The 19,001-nt window shown below is 40.6% G+C and overlaps 1 protein-coding gene across 2 annotated transcripts in view; it reads left to right on the top strand.

Annotated features, from left to right (window-relative positions):
- Positions 1 to 17,269, top strand: part of PHACTR4 (phosphatase and actin regulator 4) — a 103,211-nt gene extending 85,942 nt beyond the window's left edge. For both annotated transcript variants that reach the window (XM_036256903.1, XM_036256902.1), the window contains 5 exons: positions 4,521 to 4,576; positions 10,206 to 10,267; positions 12,698 to 12,835; positions 13,428 to 13,504; positions 15,133 to 17,269. In XM_036256903.1, the coding sequence (XP_036112796.1) occupies positions 4,521 to 4,576; positions 10,206 to 10,267; positions 12,698 to 12,835; positions 13,428 to 13,504; positions 15,133 to 15,148 (349 nt within the window). In that variant the 3' untranslated portion in view covers positions 15,149 to 17,269. The remainder of the gene's footprint in view (positions 1 to 4,520; positions 4,577 to 10,205; positions 10,268 to 12,697; positions 12,836 to 13,427; positions 13,505 to 15,132) is intronic.
- The last annotated feature ends 1,732 nt before the right edge of the window (positions 17,270 to 19,001 follow it).

Below are 19,001 nucleotides of genomic sequence, written 5' to 3'. Positions count from 1 at the left end.
ACCTCAGAGGAGGCGGGGAAGGGAAGAGATAAACCAAAGAACTTATGTGTATATATGCATAACCAGTGGACATAGACAACAATACTGTGAAGGGGGAGGGCGGGAGCAAGTAGGAGGGTGTCAGTGGGGGGAAATGGAGAAACATCTGTAACAAAAATAAATTAATTTAAAAAATTAATTTTTAAGAAAATTGTGTATGTGATAAAGGTCTTATATCTAGAATATATGAAGAATTCTCCAAATTCAATAAGAAAACAACCCAATTTTGTTGTTGTTGTTGTTAATCCTCACCCGAGGATATTTTTCCATTGATGTTCAGATGGAGTGGAAGGGGGGAGTGAGAGAGACATCGATATGAGAGACACAATGATTGGTTGCTTCCTGCATGGCCCTGGGACCATAGATCTAACCTGCAACCCAGGTACATGCCCTTGATTGGAATTAAACCCAGGATCCTTCAGTCTGCAGGCCAGCGGTTAGAGCATCAGCCATCTGACCAGTGAGTCTCAGGTTCAATTCCAGTCAAGGGCACATACATCATTTGTGGTTGGCCTTGGTTGGGCATGCAGGAGGTAACCAGTCAATGTTTCTCTCTCACATCAATGTTTCTCTCCCTACCATTCTATCTGATGATAAATGGAAAAATATCCTCATGTGAGGATTTAAAAAAAAAAATAAGTGAAGGAGGGAGAGAAATTTCAGTAGACATATCACCAGAGAAGATACACAGATGGCAAAAAAGCATAAGGAAAGATGATCAACATCATTAGTCACTAAGAAAATGTAAATTAAAACCACAATGAGATACCACTACAAGCCCACTAAGATGGCTAAAATTGCACAATTTAAGATTGAAAATACCAAGAGTTGCTGAGAATGAGAAGCAGCTGGCTTCTCACACACTGGTTATGGGAATGTAAAACAGTAGAACTATTTTGGAAAAATAGTTCTTTAAGTTTTTAAAAAAAATAAATCTGCCATGGCTGGGTGGCTCAGTTGGTTGGAGCGTTGACCCATACATCAAGAGATGGTGGGTTCAGTTCCTAATCAGGGCACATGCCTGGGTTGCAGGTTCAATCCCAATCAGGGCATGTTTGGGAGGCAAGTGACCAATGTTTCTCTCTCTCCCCCTCTCCCTTTCTTTCTCTCTCTAATGTCAATAAAAAAATAAAACACATACCCACATATGACCCAGCTATTCTATTAACCTAATATTTTTAATAGCCAAAAATGAAAATAGAAACAAATATCTATCAAAATGTAAATGGGCCCTGGTCATGTAGCTCAGTTGGTTAGAGCATCGTCCTGTGCCCTGAAGGGTTTCAGGTTGGATCCTGGTTGGAGCACGTGTAGGAGGTAGCCAATCAGTGTTTCCCTCTCATATTGATGTTTCTCTCTCTATTTCTCCCTTCGTCTCTCTCCAGTATTTAATTAAGAAAACATCCTTGGGTAAAGATTTTAAAAAAAGGCAAGCAAGCCTTGGCCAGTTTGGCTCAGCAATTAGAGGTTGACCTTTGGACTGAAGGTTCTCGGATTCAGTTCCCAAACAAGGGCACCTACCTGGGTTGCAGGTTCAATCCCCAGCTCCAGTTGGGGTTTTGCAGGAGGCAACCAATAGATGTGTCTCTCGAATTGATGTTTCTCTCTCTCTTTCCTTCCACTCCCTCCTTCCCTTCCTGAAAATCAATAGAAAAATATTCTCAGGTGAGGATTAACAAAAAAAACAGAGGCAAATGGATGAACAAATTGTGGTATAGTTATACAGTGGAATACTACATAGCAATAAAAAGGAATGAACTATTTATAATGCCACAACTTGGGTGGATCTCAATAATTATGCTAAGTGAATCAAGCTAGACCAAAAAAAGAGTACATACTATATGATTATATAAAATTTTAGAAAATGGCCCTGGCTGGTTTTGCTCAGTGGTTAGAGCATCAGCCTGCGGTCCAGAGAGACCCGGGTTCGGTTCCCGCTAAGGGCATATACCTTGGTTGCAGTTTGTCCCCGGCCCTGGTTGGGTCGTGCGGGTGGCGGCCACTCGATGTGTCCCTTTCACGTCAATGTTTCTCTCTCTCTCTCTCTCTTCCTCTCCCTCCCACTCTCTCTGAGCAAAAAATGGAAAAAATGTCCTCGGGTGAGGAATAAATAAATAAATAAATAAAATTTTAGAAAATGAGCCCTGGACGGTTTGGCTCAGCAGTTGGAGCGTCGGCCTGCAGACCAAAGAATCGCAGGTTCGATTCTGGTCAAGGGTACGTGTTGCGGTTCATTCCGGCCCTGGTTGGGTTGTGCAGGAGGCAACCAGTCAATGTTTCTCTCTCACATTGATGTTTCTATCTCTCCCTCCCGCCCTCTAAAAAAAATTTTTTAGAAAATGAAAACTAAAGTACAGTGATATAAAGCAAATCAGTGTTTACCTGGGGGCAGGGAAGTTGATATTACAAAAGAAAATGAGGAGATTTTGTGGAGGAGATTTACACTGATAGAGTTTTAGTCGTCCCCCCCACCCCCAAAGTCCTAATCTCTGGTACCTATGAATGTAACCTTATTTGGAAAGAGGGCCTATGCAGATATAATCAAGCTAAGATGATGCATATTGTGTTAGGGTGGTCTCTAATCCAATGACTGGTGTCTTCATAAGAAGAAGGAAATTTGGCCCTGGCTGGGTAGCTCTGTTGGTTAGAGCATCATTCCTATAAGCCAAGGTTACAATTCAGTCCCCAATGAGGGCACATACAAGAATCAACCAGTGAGTGCATAAGTAGGTGGAACAACAAATCAATGTTTCTCCCCCCCTCCTCTCTCTCTCTAAAAATCATTAAATTTAAAAAAAAATTTTTTAAGAGGAAAATTTGGACACAGAGACACACACAGGGAAAATGCTATGTGATTACGGAGGCAGAGATTGGAGTAATGCACCTATAATCCAAATAATGCCAAGGATTGCTGGCAACCACCAGCTAGGACATGGGCATGGAACAAATTCTTGTTCAGAGACTTTAGAAGGAACCAATCTTCCCAACACCTTGATTTTGAACTTCTGGACTCCAGAACTGTGAGAGAAATTTCTGTCATTTTAAGCCACCCAATTTGAGTGGTAATTTATAATGGCAGCCCTAGGAAACTAATACTAGGGTAACGGATGTGTTCATCATCAAGGTTTCATAGGTGTACACATATGTCAAAATATCGAATGATGCATTTTATTGTATGCCACATATCCTATTGAAGCTGGGTTTTTTTTCTCAATGAACATTTTTATTTTATTTTATTTTTTAATGTATTTAAATATTTTATTACTTTTTTTTTTATCCTCACATGAGGACATTTTTTTTATTTTTTGTTCAGCTAGAGTGGGAGGGAGAGAGAGGAAGAGAGAGAGAGAAACATTGACGTGAAAGGAACACATCGAGTGGCTGCCTCCCGCACGACCCAAACAGGGTTGAGGACAAACTGCAACTGAGGTACGTGCCCCTAGCAGGAACTGAACCCGGGTCTCTCTGGACCACAGGTCGACGCTCTAACCGCTGAGCCAAACCGGCCAGGGCTCAGTGAGTATTTTTAAAAAAAGAGACAAAATAACTTTGAAAAACATAAACTTTTATATTGTATATAAAATGGGACTGGGAGTTCTCAATGCACATAACTCAAGAATTACTAGCATGTAGTTCAAATACTGTTTGAGAAGTATAAATTAAAGGTAAGGAATGAATAACTTTCTGTTTCCAAAGAATGACATGTTATCATTGTTAACAACTCAGAACTGTGGATGAGATGAGAAACTTCATCAAATATTTGACAGAGAGGATCGAATTTTAAAATCTCAGTCCTGCCCAGCTTGTATGGTTTAGTGGTTGAGCGTCAACCCACGCACTAAGAGGTCGCAGGTTCCATTCCCGGTCAGGGCCAAGCCAGGGTTGCAGTCTCGATCCCTGGTGGTAGGAATGCAGGAAGCAGCCTACTAATGTTTCTATCTCATTGATGTTTCCATCTACTCTTCCTCTCTCTCTTTCTCCCTCTTTAACAATCAATAAAAACATATTTAAAAAAAATATCTCAGTCCTCATCCTAGTCTCCTGAATCAAAAGCTCTGTTAATATACCTTAAGGATCTGTGTTTTTAACAGATTTGCTAAAGGAGCAAATCTGTTTGGGAGTTACTAGTCTAGTCCCGACCTTCATTTTACAGATGAGTATACGCAGGATCTGACTGAGCTTTTTTGTAGTGATAGGGCTTGTTGATGTCAGAGCTTGATAGGGCTTGTTGATGTCAGAGCTAGAACTAGAATCCTGGCCTCCTGTTTACTGCAATTCCTTGTTATGTTGTAACATCTGTATGAACACTTTCATTGTGAAAATTGTTTCATAAACAGTGAATCAGATATTATCAAAACAGCTTGAAATTTTATTGATTCCTCGCTAGTGTAGGGACTAATATAAACTAAGACCAAAACAAGTCTTCCTAAATAGGATTGAGAGGTTTAACATAGACAATACTCTTATTTATTTCTTTTTAGACGACTGAGTCAAAGACCAACACCAGAAGAACTAGAGCAACGAAATATACTACAACGTGAGTCCAGCTATGGAAATAAACTTGTATAGATTTTCTTTGTATCTTTCTAACTTTAATATACATAACAGAGAAGAGAAGCATTTTCTGGAAGGGCCAAGGAGAAAGTGTTCCAGCCAAGGAAGGACTGTTTATAGCTTTTCCCCTGAACAAACAGAGCTCTGTAAACTTTCTTTACAAGATATCATTGTGGTATTGTTTAGTATACTGGGATACTACAGAAAATGTTCTTTTAATTTTCTCACAGTGTCTTGAGACTACTTTGGACATTTGGGAGGATTTCACAGTGTGTGATAGACGCTGCCCAACTTTTCTCTGTCTTCCAGGAAGTAAAATAGTAACTGCATTTGGAGGAGACCTTCCTATTCCTAGGAATCTGAGGGCTGGGCCCAAAGCAACTCCCAAATGCAGCAGACTTCGTGCCTTTTTCATCTTAAGACTTTGTACCTATAAAGTCACAAAGCAGGACCATGTATTTATTTTTCTTCCCTGTACATAATTAGAAATAGCATTCTAATCTAGTACATATATATTTTTCCAGCTTATAGTGTGAAATTTGGACCTAAAAATCTCTACATACCGAAGAGGATTAGGCTTCATAGGGTTACTTGTGGGCATGCTCAGTGTGACCAATTCATCCCGTTCTCTCATCATTATTTGGATATATGCGCTTAATACATTTTAGTTTATCTTTTTCATTTTATCTTATCTTTTTTATTTTATTTATTTTTTATTTTTTAGTTCTCAAGATTTTATTTACTTGGGAGGTTGTTTTCCAATTTAAAAAATTACCGTACTAAGCTTTATTTCAGATCCTGTTGATTGGCAACATTGTGAAATGTCTTTACTTCTCCCCTTGATTTGGTCTTCTGCTCCTCACTCATTCTCCAACACATTGTTTTACTTTTTCAAATCCTGTCCTTGCTCCACACACAGCTGCCCCGGCACTTTTGTTTTTTGTACCTATAAAGTCACAAAACAGGACCATGTATTTATTTTCCCCGGAAAAAACTCTCTCTCTTTTTTTTGTGGTTACAGATGTTTCTCCTTTTTTACCCTATTGACACCCTCCTCCCCATCCCCCCCCACTCCATCCCCGGTTTTGTGTCCATGTCCATTGGTTATGCATACATGCATATAAGTTCTGTGGTTTATCTCTTCCCTCCCCGGATCACCCTCTCTTCTGAGGGTTGTCAGTCTGTACCCCACTTCCATGTCTCTGGGACTGCCCCATTCCTCAGACTGTTATGTTCATTATATTCCACAAATAAGTGAGATCATGTGGTATTTGTCTTTTTCTGCTTGGCTTGTTTCGCTTTGGATAATACTTTCCAGGTCCCTCCATGTCGTCTCAAAGGATAAGAGATCTTTCTTTCTTACAGCTGCATAGTACTCCATTGTGTATATGTACCACAGCTTTTTTATCCATTCTTCTACTGATGGACACTGGGGTTGTTTCCAGATGTTAGCTATTGTAAATAGTGCTGCTGTGAACATGGGGGTACATATATTCTTTCTGATTGGTGTTTCAGGCTTCTTAGGGTATATTCCTAGAAGTGGTATCACTGGGTCAAATGTCAATTCAATTTTTAATTTTTTTTTTTTTTAATTTATTTTTTTATCCTCATCCGAGGATATTTTTCCATTTTTTGTACAGACAGAGTGGGAGGGAGAGAGAGGAAGAGAGAGAGAGGGAAACATCGATGTGAAAGGGACACATCGAGTGGCTGCCACCCGCACGACCAACCAGGGCCGGGGACAAACTGCAACCGAGGTACGTGCCCTTAGCGGGAACCGAACCCGGGTCTCTCCGGACCACAGGCCGACGCTCTAATCGCTGAGCCAAACCGGCCAGGGCTCAATTTTTAATTTTTTGAGGTAACACCATATTGTTTTCCATAGTGGCTCTACCAGTCTGCATTCCCACCAGCAGTGTAATAGAGTCCCCTTTTCTCCACACCCTCGCCTTGTTTGATGATTTGTTGATGGCAGTCATTCTGACAGGTGTGAGGTGATACCTCATTGTTGTTTTATTTTGCATCTCTCTGATGATTAGTGATGCTGAGCATTTCTTCGTATGTCTCTTGGCCATTTGTATGTCCTGTTTGGAACGGTGTCTATTTAATTCCTCTGCCCATTTTTAATTGGGTTCTTTGTCTTCGTTTTGTTGAGTTATATGAGTATTCTATATATTTTGGAAATTAACCCCTTATCTGATATATCATTGACAGTGATGCTCTCCCATACAGTGGGTCGCCTTTCCATTTTGATGGTTGTTTCTTTTGCTGTGCAGAAGCTTTTGAGTTTGATGTAGTCCCATGTGTTCATTTTTTCCTTTGTTTCTCTTGCCTTAGGTGATGTATCAGTGAAAATTCTGCTGCATAAGATGTCCGAAATTTTGTTGCCTACATTTTCTTCTAGGATTTTTATCCTAGAATTCTAGGATTCATGGGTCACATTTAAGTCTTTTATCCATTTTGAGTTTATTTTTGTGTATGGTGTAAGTTGATGATCTAGTTTCATTTTTTTGCAAGTAGCTGTCCAGTTTTCCCAACACCATTTATTAAAGAGGCCTGTCTTTACTTCATTGTATGCTCTTGCCTCCTTTGTCAAATATTAATTGAGCATAATGTCTTGGGTCCAAATCTGGGTTCTCTGTTCTGTTCTACTGGTCTGTTTGCCTGTTCTTGTGCCAGTACCAGGCTGTTTTGATTACAGTAGTTTTGTAGTATAACCTGATATTCGATATTGGGATCCCACCTACTTTGTCCTTCTTTTTCAAGATTGCTGTGGCTATTTGGGGTCTTTTTTGGTTCCATATGAACTTTTGAAGTATTTGTTCTAGTTCTGTGAAATATGTCATTGGTATTTTGATGGGGATTGCATTGAATCTATAGATTGCTTTGGATAATATGGACATTTTAATGATGTTAATTCTTCCAATCCATGAACAAGGTATGTGCTTTCACTTTTTTATATCTTCCTCTATTTCTTTTTTCAATGACCTGTAGTTTTCTGCAAATAGGTCCTTTACTTCTTTGGTTAAGTTTATTCCTAGGTATCTTAATTTTTTTGGCGCGATGGTAAATGGATTGTTTTTTCAGTTTCTCTTTCTGTGAGTTCATCATTGGTGTATAAGAATGCCATCGATTTCTTAACATTAATTTTGTATCCTGCTACTTTGCCAAATTTATTTATTAAGTCTAATAGATTTTTGATGGAGCATTTAGGGTTTTCTATGTATAATATCATGTCATCTGCAAATAATGACAGTTTCACTTCCTCCTTTCCAATTTGGATCCCATTTATTTTTTCTTCCTGTCTGATTGCTGTGGCTAAGACTTCCAGTACTATGTTAAATAAGAGTGGCAAAAGTGGGCATCCTTGCCTTGTTCCTGTTCTTAAGGAAAATGCTTTTAGTTTTTGCCCATTGAGTGTGATGTTGGCTGTAGGTCTTTCATATATGGCCTTTATTATGTCTAGATATGATCCCTCTATTCCCACATTGCTGAGCGTTTTTATCAGAAATGGATGCTGGATTTTGTCAAAGGCTTTTTCGGCATCTATTGATATGATCATGTGGTTTTTATTCTTCATTTTATTTATGTGGTGTATCATGTTTATTGATTTGTGAATATTGTACCAGCCTTGCATCCCTGGGATGAATCCCACTTGGTCATGGTGGATAATTTTTTTTGGTGTATTGCTAGATCCGATTTGCTAGTATTTTGTTCAGGATTTTGGCGTCTATGTTCATCAGGGATATTGGCCTGTAGTTTTTTTTCTTTGTAGTGTCTTTTCTGGTTTTGGAATTAGAATTATGCTGGCCTCATAAAACGAGTTTGGAAGTCTTTCTTCTTCTTGAATTTTTTGAAATAGTGTGAGGAGAATGGGTGTGAATTCCTTTTTTGAATGTTTGGTAAAATTCCCCCGTGAACCCATCCAGGCCTGGGCTTTTGTTTGCTGGGAGAGTCTTGATTACCTCTTCAGTTTCCTAAGTTGTTATTGGTCTGTTCAAATTTTCTATCTCTTCCCGGTCCAGTTTTGGGAGACTATGTGTTTCTTGAAATTTGTCCATTTCGCTTAGATTGTCGAATTTATTGCCATATAATTGGTCATAGTAATTGTGAACGATCTTTTTTTTATTTCTGTGGTGTCAGTTGTTACTTCTTCTCTTTCATTTCTGATTTTGTGTATTTGGGGTCTCTCTCTTTGTTTCTTGGTGAGTCTAGCTAAGGGTCCATCAATCTTGTTTATCTTTTTGAAAAACCAGCTGTTTGTTTCATTGATCCTTTGAATTGTTTTTTTGGTCTCTGTGTCATTTATTTCTGCTCTGATCTTTACTATTTCCTTCCTTCTACTTGCTCTGGGGTTTTCTTTTTGTTTGCTTTCTAGTTTTTTAAGTTGTAAGGTTAGATAGTCTTAGAAATTTTTCTTGTTTCTTGAGGTAGGCCTGTGCACTTAGTACATTTTAAAGTGTGAAACTTAGTGTGATCTCCATTCTCCCCCTTTTTCTTTTAATATGTTTTTATTAATTTATTTTGGAGAGAGAGGAAGGAAAAGAGAGATAGAAACATCGATGTGAGAAACATTGATCGGCTGCCTCCACGCCCCCCACTGGGTATAGAGCCCAAAACCTGGGCACATACCCTGACTTGGAATTGAACTGAAACCTCTCAGTCCATGGGATGACGCTCAATCCACTGAGCCACACCAGCTGGGAAGTTGTGGATTGTTTGTTTTTTTAAGATTCTTTTAATTGATTTTTAGAGAGGAAGGAAGAAGGAGAGAAAGGAGAGAGAAACATTGATGTGAGAATCAAACATCTATCAGCTGCCTCCTGCATGACCCCTACCAGGTACTGAGTGGCAACCCAGGTGTGTGCCCTGACTGGGAATAGAAACAGCATTCTTTTGGTGGCCTAGTCGAGCCACCTCCGGCCTGGGCAGCAAAGGACACTTAGTAAATATGTTCAGCTTTGCAGGCCAAAAGCAAAAGAAAGCTGTTATTTAGGTACTTATGAAACCATTTAAAATGTAATTATTTAAAAATGTCAAAACCAGTCTTTAGTTCATGGGCAATAAAAATACTGGCAACTAGCCAGACTTGGTACCATAGTTTGCTACCTTTGCTGTTAAGTATTTGACTACCAGTTGACAAGAAAATTGTCTTGGTTAGCCATTCCCAAAATTTATATTTTAGTCTGACTTGGAGCCTGTAAGAAATCCTTGCACTGCCCGGCCGGTATGGCTCAGTGGATTGAGCATCGTCTTATGGACTAAAAGGTCTCTCAGTTTGATTCCTGGTCAGGGCAAATGCCCAGGTTTCGCACTCAGTCATTAAGTGTCAATCCATGCACCAAGATGTCGCTGGTTTGATTCCCAGTCCAGGCACATGCTCAGGTTGTAGGCCAAATCCCCAGTGGGGGACATGCAGGAGGAGGCCAGTTGATGTTCTCTCTCATCCATGTTTCTGTCTCTCTCTCCCTCTTCCTTCCACTCTCTAAAATCAGTAAAGGAAAAAAAAATTTTTTTAAACAAAGAAATACCTGCACTGTAATTAGTGAAAAGTTTCATATGCAGATTACCATTGTAAAGTAATATTTTTTGTTTCTGACTATCAACTGTAGCTAAAAATGAAGCTGATCGTCAGGCAGAAAAACGAGAGATTAAACGTCGGCTCACTAGAAAGGTATGTTGCCCCAGTGTTTGGTTTCTGTCTGTCTACTGAGTGCATATCTTATATTTGAATAACCTATTTAATTGGAAAGAAATTATTTGACTTGAATTGCCATAGATTGCTATAAAAATAGAATACATGATGCAAATATAGAAAACAACACAGCATTATCAGGAGCATTTTTCTTTCATTTTTACTATTTAAAGAAAGCCTGGCACAAGGAGATGCTTAAATAAATGCATAAAAATTTACATTTTATTTGGTAGACCTGGTATTTTGATGTAGACTCTAAAACCTGTTGAAGTATAGAGATGGTAACAGGAGGAGTGTGTAGTATTCAGTTCTTCAAGGCAAACTGGTTATTTTTAATCCGGGAAAGAATGAAATCACCCTTAGTAATATGTGAAAAGTATTAAGAACCAGCTAGGATTTTTTCCTTGGTCCCAGATCAATTAGGGTAGAATCTTTTCTGTACTAGACGTGTGTTAGCTTAAGCTCTTGAGATTAATACCTTTGTCCTCTCCTTCTCACCATAATTTGTAATTGTCTCCTGTAGATTCTGATTTGGTCTGAGTTCTCTAGATATTTCTTAAAACATAAGAATTCCCAGGAGAGCCCTGGCCAGTTTGGCTCAGCAGTTAGAGTGTCAGCCGGCGGATCAGAGTCCCGGGTTTGGTTCCTGCTAAGGGCACGTACCTGAGTTGCAGTTTGTCCCTGGCCCCGGTTGGGGTCGTGCGGGTGGCAGCCGGTCGATGTTTCTCTCTCTCTCTTCCTCCCTGTCTCCCTCCCACTCTCTTTGAAGATCAATGCAAAAATGTCTTCAGGTGAGGATAAAAAAAAAGGATCCCCAGGAAAATAAGGAGATCTAGACATTTTCTTCCTGATTTCTCCCACTTCTCCCCTCCCCAGAATCAGAAGAATTATTCTTTTTTTTTTTATCCTCACCCGAGGACATTTTCCATTTTTTGTTCAGGTAGAGTGGGAGGGAGAGAGAGGAACAGAGAGAGAGAGAGAGAGACATCGATGTGAAAGGGACACATCGAGTGGCTGCCACCCTCACGACCAACCAGGGCCGGGGACAAACTGCAACCGAGGTACGTGCCCTTAGCGGGAACCAAACCCGGGTCTCTCTGGACCACAGGCCAAGACTCTAACTGCTGAACCAAACTGGCCAGGGCGAATTATTCTTGATAGAATAAGGGTAGCTAGAGGCCACAGCTGGACTTGATGCCTTCAGATTGAGCAGGTTTCCTGATAGGGCAGTCTTAAATCATAATGTATTACAGAATCTGCTGTCCTGGACATTGTTCATGTTGAAAGGATATTCACCCTTAATATTACCCACTAGATATTGCTTTAACATTAAATGTGTCACTTTCTAAAGTATTATATGTGAGTTTATAGCCCTAGTCCTTTTGCAACTCAAAATTTGGCCCATGGGCCAGCAGTATTGGCATTGCCTAGGAGCTTGTAAGAGATGCAGAATCTAAGGCCCTATTCAAACCTGCTTATTTAGAATCTACATTTTAACCAGATCCCCAAATGTTTTGTGTGCATGTTTAAGTTTGACAAGCACTGATAATATTTTACACTTGTTTATAGCACTGGTTTTCTATCTTAGTTGTGCATTCAGGAGCTTTAAAAAAAAAAAGCCTGGCCAGTGTGGCTCAGTGGATTGAGCATTGTCTCATAGACTGAGAGGTCCCAGTTTGATTCCTGGTAGGGCACATGCCGGGGTTGTGGGCTTGAGCCCCAGTAGGGAAGTGGCATCCAGTTGATGTTTCTTTCTCACATCAATGTTTCTATCTCTCTCTCTCTTCTTCTCTCTCTAAAAAAAAAAAATATTAAAAAAAATAAAAACCTCTCGTCCTGGCCCAGCCGGTGTGGCTCAGTAGTTGAGCATCGATTCATGCACCAAGAGGTCCAGTATGATTTCCGGTCAGGGCACATGCCTAGGTTTTAGGCCCGATCCCAGTGAGGGGCATGCAGGATGCAGCCAATTGATATTCTTTCTCATCGTGTTTCTCTCTCTCTCTCTCTCCCTTTCCTTTCCTCTCTCTGTCCAGTTTGGCTCAGTAGTTAAAGCGTTGGCCTGTGGGCCAAAGAGTCTCAGGTTCGATTCCATTCAAGGCCATATACCTTGGTTATAGTTCAGTCCCCAGCCTGGGTTGGGGTTGTGCAGGAGGCAACCAATCGATGTGTCTGTCTCACATTGATGTTTCTCTCTCTCTCCCTCCCTATCTGAAGATTAAAAACATAAAAATAAAAATAATAATCTCTCAATATTCCTAATCTCTGGGGGGTGGACCCAGGTATCAGTAGTGTTTGAAGGTTCCCCATGTGATTCTAATGTGCAGCAGAGGTTGGATTAGAGGCAATTTGAATGCATGATTGATGCCTGATTCCTGGCATAGTCAACTAAGAGACTCCCATTTCTTTCAGCTCAGTCAAAGGCCAACTGTGGCTGAACTACTTGCCAGGAAGATTCTGAGGTTTAATGAATATGTGGAGGTAACAGATGCTCAAGATTATGACCGGCGAGCTGACAAACCTTGGACCAAACTGACCCCTGCTGACAAGGTCTGTCTCTCTCCCTTTATGCAAGACACTAACTAGAAAGGGGAACTTTAAACAAAATTTCTACTTTTAATGTAATATTAAATTTGTAATCAAGACCCAAAGTGCCAAGATGTACAAATCAAAACTTTATATTAGTGACTCTACCACCACCACCAAAACTGGAAAAAAACTAAGTCCCTGCTACATTACAGTACAAAAATCTGGAAGGAAATAAAACATATTTTTAACGATGGTTATGTTGGTTGGAGGGAGTTTGGATTGTATATTTTAGTAATTACAATGATTTACTTTTTAAATGGGAAAAGCATTTTTATATGCTGTGGAAACAATAAAAGCTACATCTCTTTTAAGCTCTTCAAGTGTTTAGATTTAACTGGAGACTGTAGGTTTATTATGAGATGGTTAGTGTTAAAGAAGGCGATGTGTATTGGCTCAGAGTTTCACCCAGTGTGTTGACTTGGCTTTTTGCTTTCCTCTGGGTTGCCTGCTGTCAGGTTACAGAACTCACAGAGTTAAGCACAATAGAGACTAGGTGGCAGATCACACTATAGCAGGCAGAAAATGCTGAAATATTTTCTTTTTTACTCCTCAGGCTGCCATAAGAAAAGAATTAAATGAATTCAAAAGCTCAGAGATGGAGGTGCATGAAGAGAGCAAACATTTTACACGGTAAGAGCCAAAAGACCCAAATACTGTGAACTAAATGTTCTACCAAAAAGCAAACATACCACCAAAGTTGTTCAGATAGGAAGGACTCTAATGATATCTTTAAAAGAGGGACACTCACTGAGCAGTTTAGCTCAGTGGTTACAGCATCGGCCCCTGGACCAATTAGTCGTGGGTTTGATTCTGGTCAAGGGCACGTACCTCAGTTGCTGTTCATCCCTGGCTCTGGTCGTGTGGGAGGCAACCAGTTGATGTGTCCCTCTCACGTTGATGTTTCTCTCTCTCTCTCCCTCCCTCCCACTCTATCTAAAGATAAATAGAAAAATATCCTTGGGTGAGGAATTAAAAAAAATAAACCTTAGAGTGGGACATTCAGCCCTGTCCGGTTTGGCTTAGCAGTTGGACCAAAGAGTCCCAGGTTTGATTCTGGCTAAGGGTACATACCTCAGGTGTGGTTCGTCCCTGGCCCTGGTTGGTGTCATACAGGTGGCAGCCAATCGATGATTCTCTCTCACATCTATGTTTCTCTCTCACATCTATGTTTCTCTCTCTCTCCCTTCCTCCCTCATTCCCTCCCTCCCTCTCTTTCTGAAGATAAATGGAAAATTATCCTCAGGTGAGGATTTGAAAAAAAAATCAACCAATGAATGAATGCATAAATAAGTGGAACAACAACTTGATGTTTCTTTCTGTTTCTCAAATCAATAAAAATAAATGAAAGTTTTAAAATTTTTTAAAAAATAAAAGAAGGACATTCAATGTTGAGTGCAAGAAGACTTCATTAAGAGAAAGAGATGAGCCTTGGCTGGTTTGGCTCAGCGGTTAGAGTGTCGGCCTGTGAACCAAAGAGTCTTGGGTTCGATTTCAGTCAAGGGCATGTACCTCGGTTGCAGTTCAGTCCCTGGCCCTGGTTGGGGCTGAGCAAGAGGCAACCAGTCGATGTGTCTTTCTCACCTCAGTGTTTCTCTGTGTCACCCCGCCATGATCACCACCATTTGAAAATAAATGTAAAGTATCCTCAGGTGAAGATTTTTTTTAAAAAGAGAGAGAGAGATGAGAGTTTAGAATCAATAGTAAATGCCTAGCCCTGGCTGGTTTGGCTCAGTGGTAGAGTATTGGCTCGTAGACCAATGAGTCCCAGGTTCAATTCCAACCAAGGGCACGTATCTCAGTTGCAGTTTGTCCCCAGCCTTGGTCAGGGTTGCGCTGGAGGTAACCAGTCAATGTACCCCTCTCATGTCGATGTTTCTCTCTCTCCCTCCCACTCTATCTGAACAAAATATCAAAAAATGTCCTCGGGTGAGGATAAAAAAATAGCAGCCCTGGCCAGTTTTGCTAAGTGTTTAGAGCGTCAGGCTGAGAACCAGAGAGTCACGAGTTCAGTTACGGTCAAGGGCAGGTACCTTGGTTGCAGTTTAGTCCCCGGCCCTAGCCGGGGTCATGCAGGAGGCAGCCAATCAATGTGTGTGTCTCTCTCTTTCTCACTCGCGCCACCCCCCCCGCCCCCAATCTGAAGATAAATGGAGAAGTATCCTCAGGTGAGGATTGAAAAAAATAATATGATTAAAAAAAAAGAAGTAAAGCAACTTGTAATATCTGGTAACTTGGCTTTTTTTGATCATCTGTTTTAGCTACCATCGTCCATGATGCTGAAGTTTGAGAGTGGAACTAAACAACCCCCCAAAACAGGGCTACTTTGCTGCTTAAATCTCCAGAATGACATGGCAGGAACTTCAGCGCTTACCAGCACAGCCAGATTTGAGTCTTCTGGGGTGAACAGCACTTCTATGAATGTAGTGTTTCACTGGAATGGATTCTCATGTTCTGCCTTGAAGCAAAACTGAACACTGACAGTGCTTTGAACCTTTTAATATTGCAGCATGCTTTGGGGTCTTCCCTCACCAGCCACAAACGTTCTGGGCCACTTGTAGGTTCCAAGTTTTATTGGCTGCACTACACCCTCGCCCCAAGATGACTGCCTGTGCTGAGGCACAGTTCCTACCATTAGCCTTACCTGCTCTGTCCTGGTTGTGAGATCCACTTGTGTAGGCGCTAAATCCCAGCCATCGAATCCAATTGGTGGTGGGGAAAACCGAGAGGGCCCCAACCTTCTAGCAAAGAGGCCCCCACTTCCAGGTAAGCCTTCCTACCACACTGGCATGTCAGCATTGCACTATACCTCTTGTAACACAGCAATAGTCTCTTCAGCCAGTCCAGCCTGAAAGAAGCTCAGGATCTGACAAGTGCTTCCTGATTTTTTTCTTCTTTTAATCTTGAAGAAGTGATGGAAACTTAGGTTCAATCTGACCTGCAACTAGATTCCAAGTTGGGGAAATGCAAAAGCATGTATGTTTTCTATATACAAAACCAAAAAAAGCTTTTTTGTTAATGCCAGCCTGGCAAAAAACTGACTCGTGGCTTAAATGTTAAAAGCTGTCATACATCCTTTGTACAAACTGACTCGTGGCTTAAATGTTAAAAGCTGTCATACTTCCTTTGTACCAAATGATACTGTAAATCATTTGACCAATAGATGTATTCTCCTCCATAAAGTAGAGTTGTAGCAACTCTGTGGAAGCATTGGTATTGTTGGCCCCGCACTTCCAGCCAGAATCACAGCGAGGTCCTAGGGATGCTAAATGGGAACAGTCTTTGGAGAAGCAATTAGGAGAGGCACAAGCATGACTGCTCCTCTCCTCCTCGACACAAATGTTTGTCCTTCTGCTGTCCCTCTGCCAGCTTCCACCTCCCTCATCCCCCCTCTTCCAAGCTGGAGCCAGTGTATAATTGGTGCCTGGGCTTTGGCTCAGCCCCTAGCCCCCCTTTTTTTTATAATATATATTAATACGATTTTCTAAAACAGAAGATTCAGTTGCTTTCTTTGAATTTTTATGAAAACCTTACATCCTCACTATTTCCCTCTAATTCCTATCCACACTAAATGGAACAGGAAAAAAAGTTTCTAACTGATGAATGTAGCTTTTTTTTCTTTGATGTTCAGAGAATTGTGGCTGTTTTATAGATTTCTTCTGCCATCCCCATTGTTCTCTATGTAATCTTTCAGTAGCTTTTTCTTTTTTTCTTCTTTATGTCCATGTATAATTTGCTGAAGAATGAGAATGTCATGTCAAAACAAAAAAGGTAAAGTGACCTTAAAAGATATTGTCCTTTCTCTGTATGGGTAATAGGAGGTATTGGATTTCTCAGCTACTGTCACATGCTTTATGGCTATGGAAATATACTGGGTTCACCTCTCCTTGAAACTAATTAGCATTTGGTATGATTGAGGGAAAGATAAATGACAACTCTACAAAGTTGTTAGAGATCTGTGTTGTTAGGGACCATACATTAACTGCTAACTTGACTTCTAACCTTTCTGTCTTGTTAGTTTGGAGATTACTTGGCTTATGCCAGAATTCTCTGTGGTTTAAGATGACATTTTCAAACCCTTTACTGCCTGTCTTTCCCTTAATGTGCCAAGCTTGAAATAGGATTTAATTTTCTGAGATACTTGTCTGCTTTTGTGTGCCACCAAGAAATTTAATCATCTTTCATCTCATGTTCTTTTGAAACAAGATACTTTGGGGGTCAAGTCTTTTCAGGTGTTATATATATGTATATATATAAAGGATTTTGTGTCCTTTCCATGTAAGTAACAATTCACAATCATAATGTATAGAAGAAATAAAATCCTGATGTATTGTACTTCAAAATGCTTCCGTGATGTACAGAATCTCCTTGTAAAATAAATAATTGCATTGTATATCAGTCTTCCTACCAACATTAATTATTAAAGTATTTTAGAATTTTAAAAAAACTACTATTCTGGTATGAAGTGTTTGTTTTCCTTATTCCAAAAGATTTAAAGCAGCTTTAAAATGATACCTAAAATACTGCTAGACACCCTAAATGGGAAGTAGATGTAGACAAGGAGGGGAAAATAATAGTAAGAACATTAAGTATTGCTGGAGATGAAAGTCAGTCATGTTTGTGAATTGTCTACACACATGGGGGAAAAGAATAGGCTGCAGAGAGGAAAGCCAACTAAGAACCCCATAGAATGTACCAGGTACTGCACTCAGTCCTTTATCCTATTTATCCCACCCTAGTCTGGGAGGTAAGTGGAAACATACTCATTTTACCAGTGAAGAACCTAAGAGTTGAAGTTGCTTCCCCAAGGTCAAAGTAAATTACGTAATCACTCTGCATATATTCAAGGACAAGCAATTGCATCCCAATCATCCCTACAAGGATTACTCTGTATGGACCACATATAATTAGACCTCATGCTGACATCACACAATAACACAGTTAAGCCCAGCTAGTGTGGCTCAGTGGACTGAGTGTCATCCCACAGATAGAAATCCAGGTTCAATTCCTGTCAGGGCACATGCCTGGGTTGCGGCCCAATCCCCAGTATGGGGCGCACAGGAGGCACAATGCTTCTCACACATCCATGATTCTATCTCTCCTTTCCTCTCTCTAAAAATCAAATAAAACATATATATAAAAGACAGTTCATGCTCATACTCATATACTCCTCTCTAGCTAGCAGCCCTGTTTCATTCCAGGTGGCCTCACCAGTGACTCACTTTCTACTGGTCACTTTTGAGACTGGCCTCGATTAGTGCACCAGCCTTTAGCAAGGGTGTAAAGAAACCATGCGTCTTGCCCTGGCCGGTTTGGCTCAGTGGTTAGAGTGTTGGCCTGCGGTCTGGAGAAACCATGCGTCAGAGTTCATGTCATTGGATTCCACCTGCTCCCAAATTTTCCTTCTAATCCTCCAAAGAGGCCTCAAATTGTCATTACCCTTTTTTTTAATCCTCACCCAAGGACATTTTTTCATTTTTTGTTCAGATAGAGTGGGAGGGAGAGAGGAAGAGAGAGAGAAACATCGACGTGAAAGGGACACATTGAGTGGTTGCCACAGCACAACCCAACCAGGGCCGGGGACAAACTGCAACCAAAGTACATGCCCTTAGTGGGAACTGAACCCGGGTCTCTCTGGACCGCAGGCCGATGCTCTAACCACTGAACAAAACTGGCCAGGGCGTCATTACCCTTTTGAGGTCAAGCATTATCTCCAAAAGAGTGTTTTGCAGGTGCACGTTGACCAGTTTTGGCTGAAACAATGAGTGAGTTTAGGGTTCTTATGGATTTAGATTACTTTACCCCAGGAGTGGGAGGAATAGTAGAGTGAGAGGTTTGGAAAACTATCAAAAAGGAATAGTCCAGTGGATATTAAGTGGGAGGGGATAGGATAGGAAGTGTACTTATAAAAAATGGGAATATACAACAAAGAAAAGCCAAGCCCTGAAATCAAAACACAGGAGACCTGAAGGGAGTTCCATCTCTCTTTTGTGGATACCAATAATTTCCTCCCCAAGAATTTTTACCTCTTTCATAAAACATGGAGGTCATCTGACAAGAGCAAACACCCTCAATTTCCCTCCATCTGGTACTGAGAAGACACACACATTCATTCATTCATTCGTTCGTT

This window comes from Molossus molossus, unplaced genomic scaffold (genome assembly GCF_014108415.1).
Source record: "Molossus molossus isolate mMolMol1 unplaced genomic scaffold, mMolMol1.p scaffold_m16_p_12, whole genome shotgun sequence".
NCBI classification, from domain to species: Eukaryota; Metazoa; Chordata; class Mammalia; order Chiroptera; family Molossidae; genus Molossus; species Molossus molossus.
The sequence above is the reverse complement of the archived record's forward strand: the minus strand, read 5'-3'. Positions and strand labels throughout refer to the sequence as shown.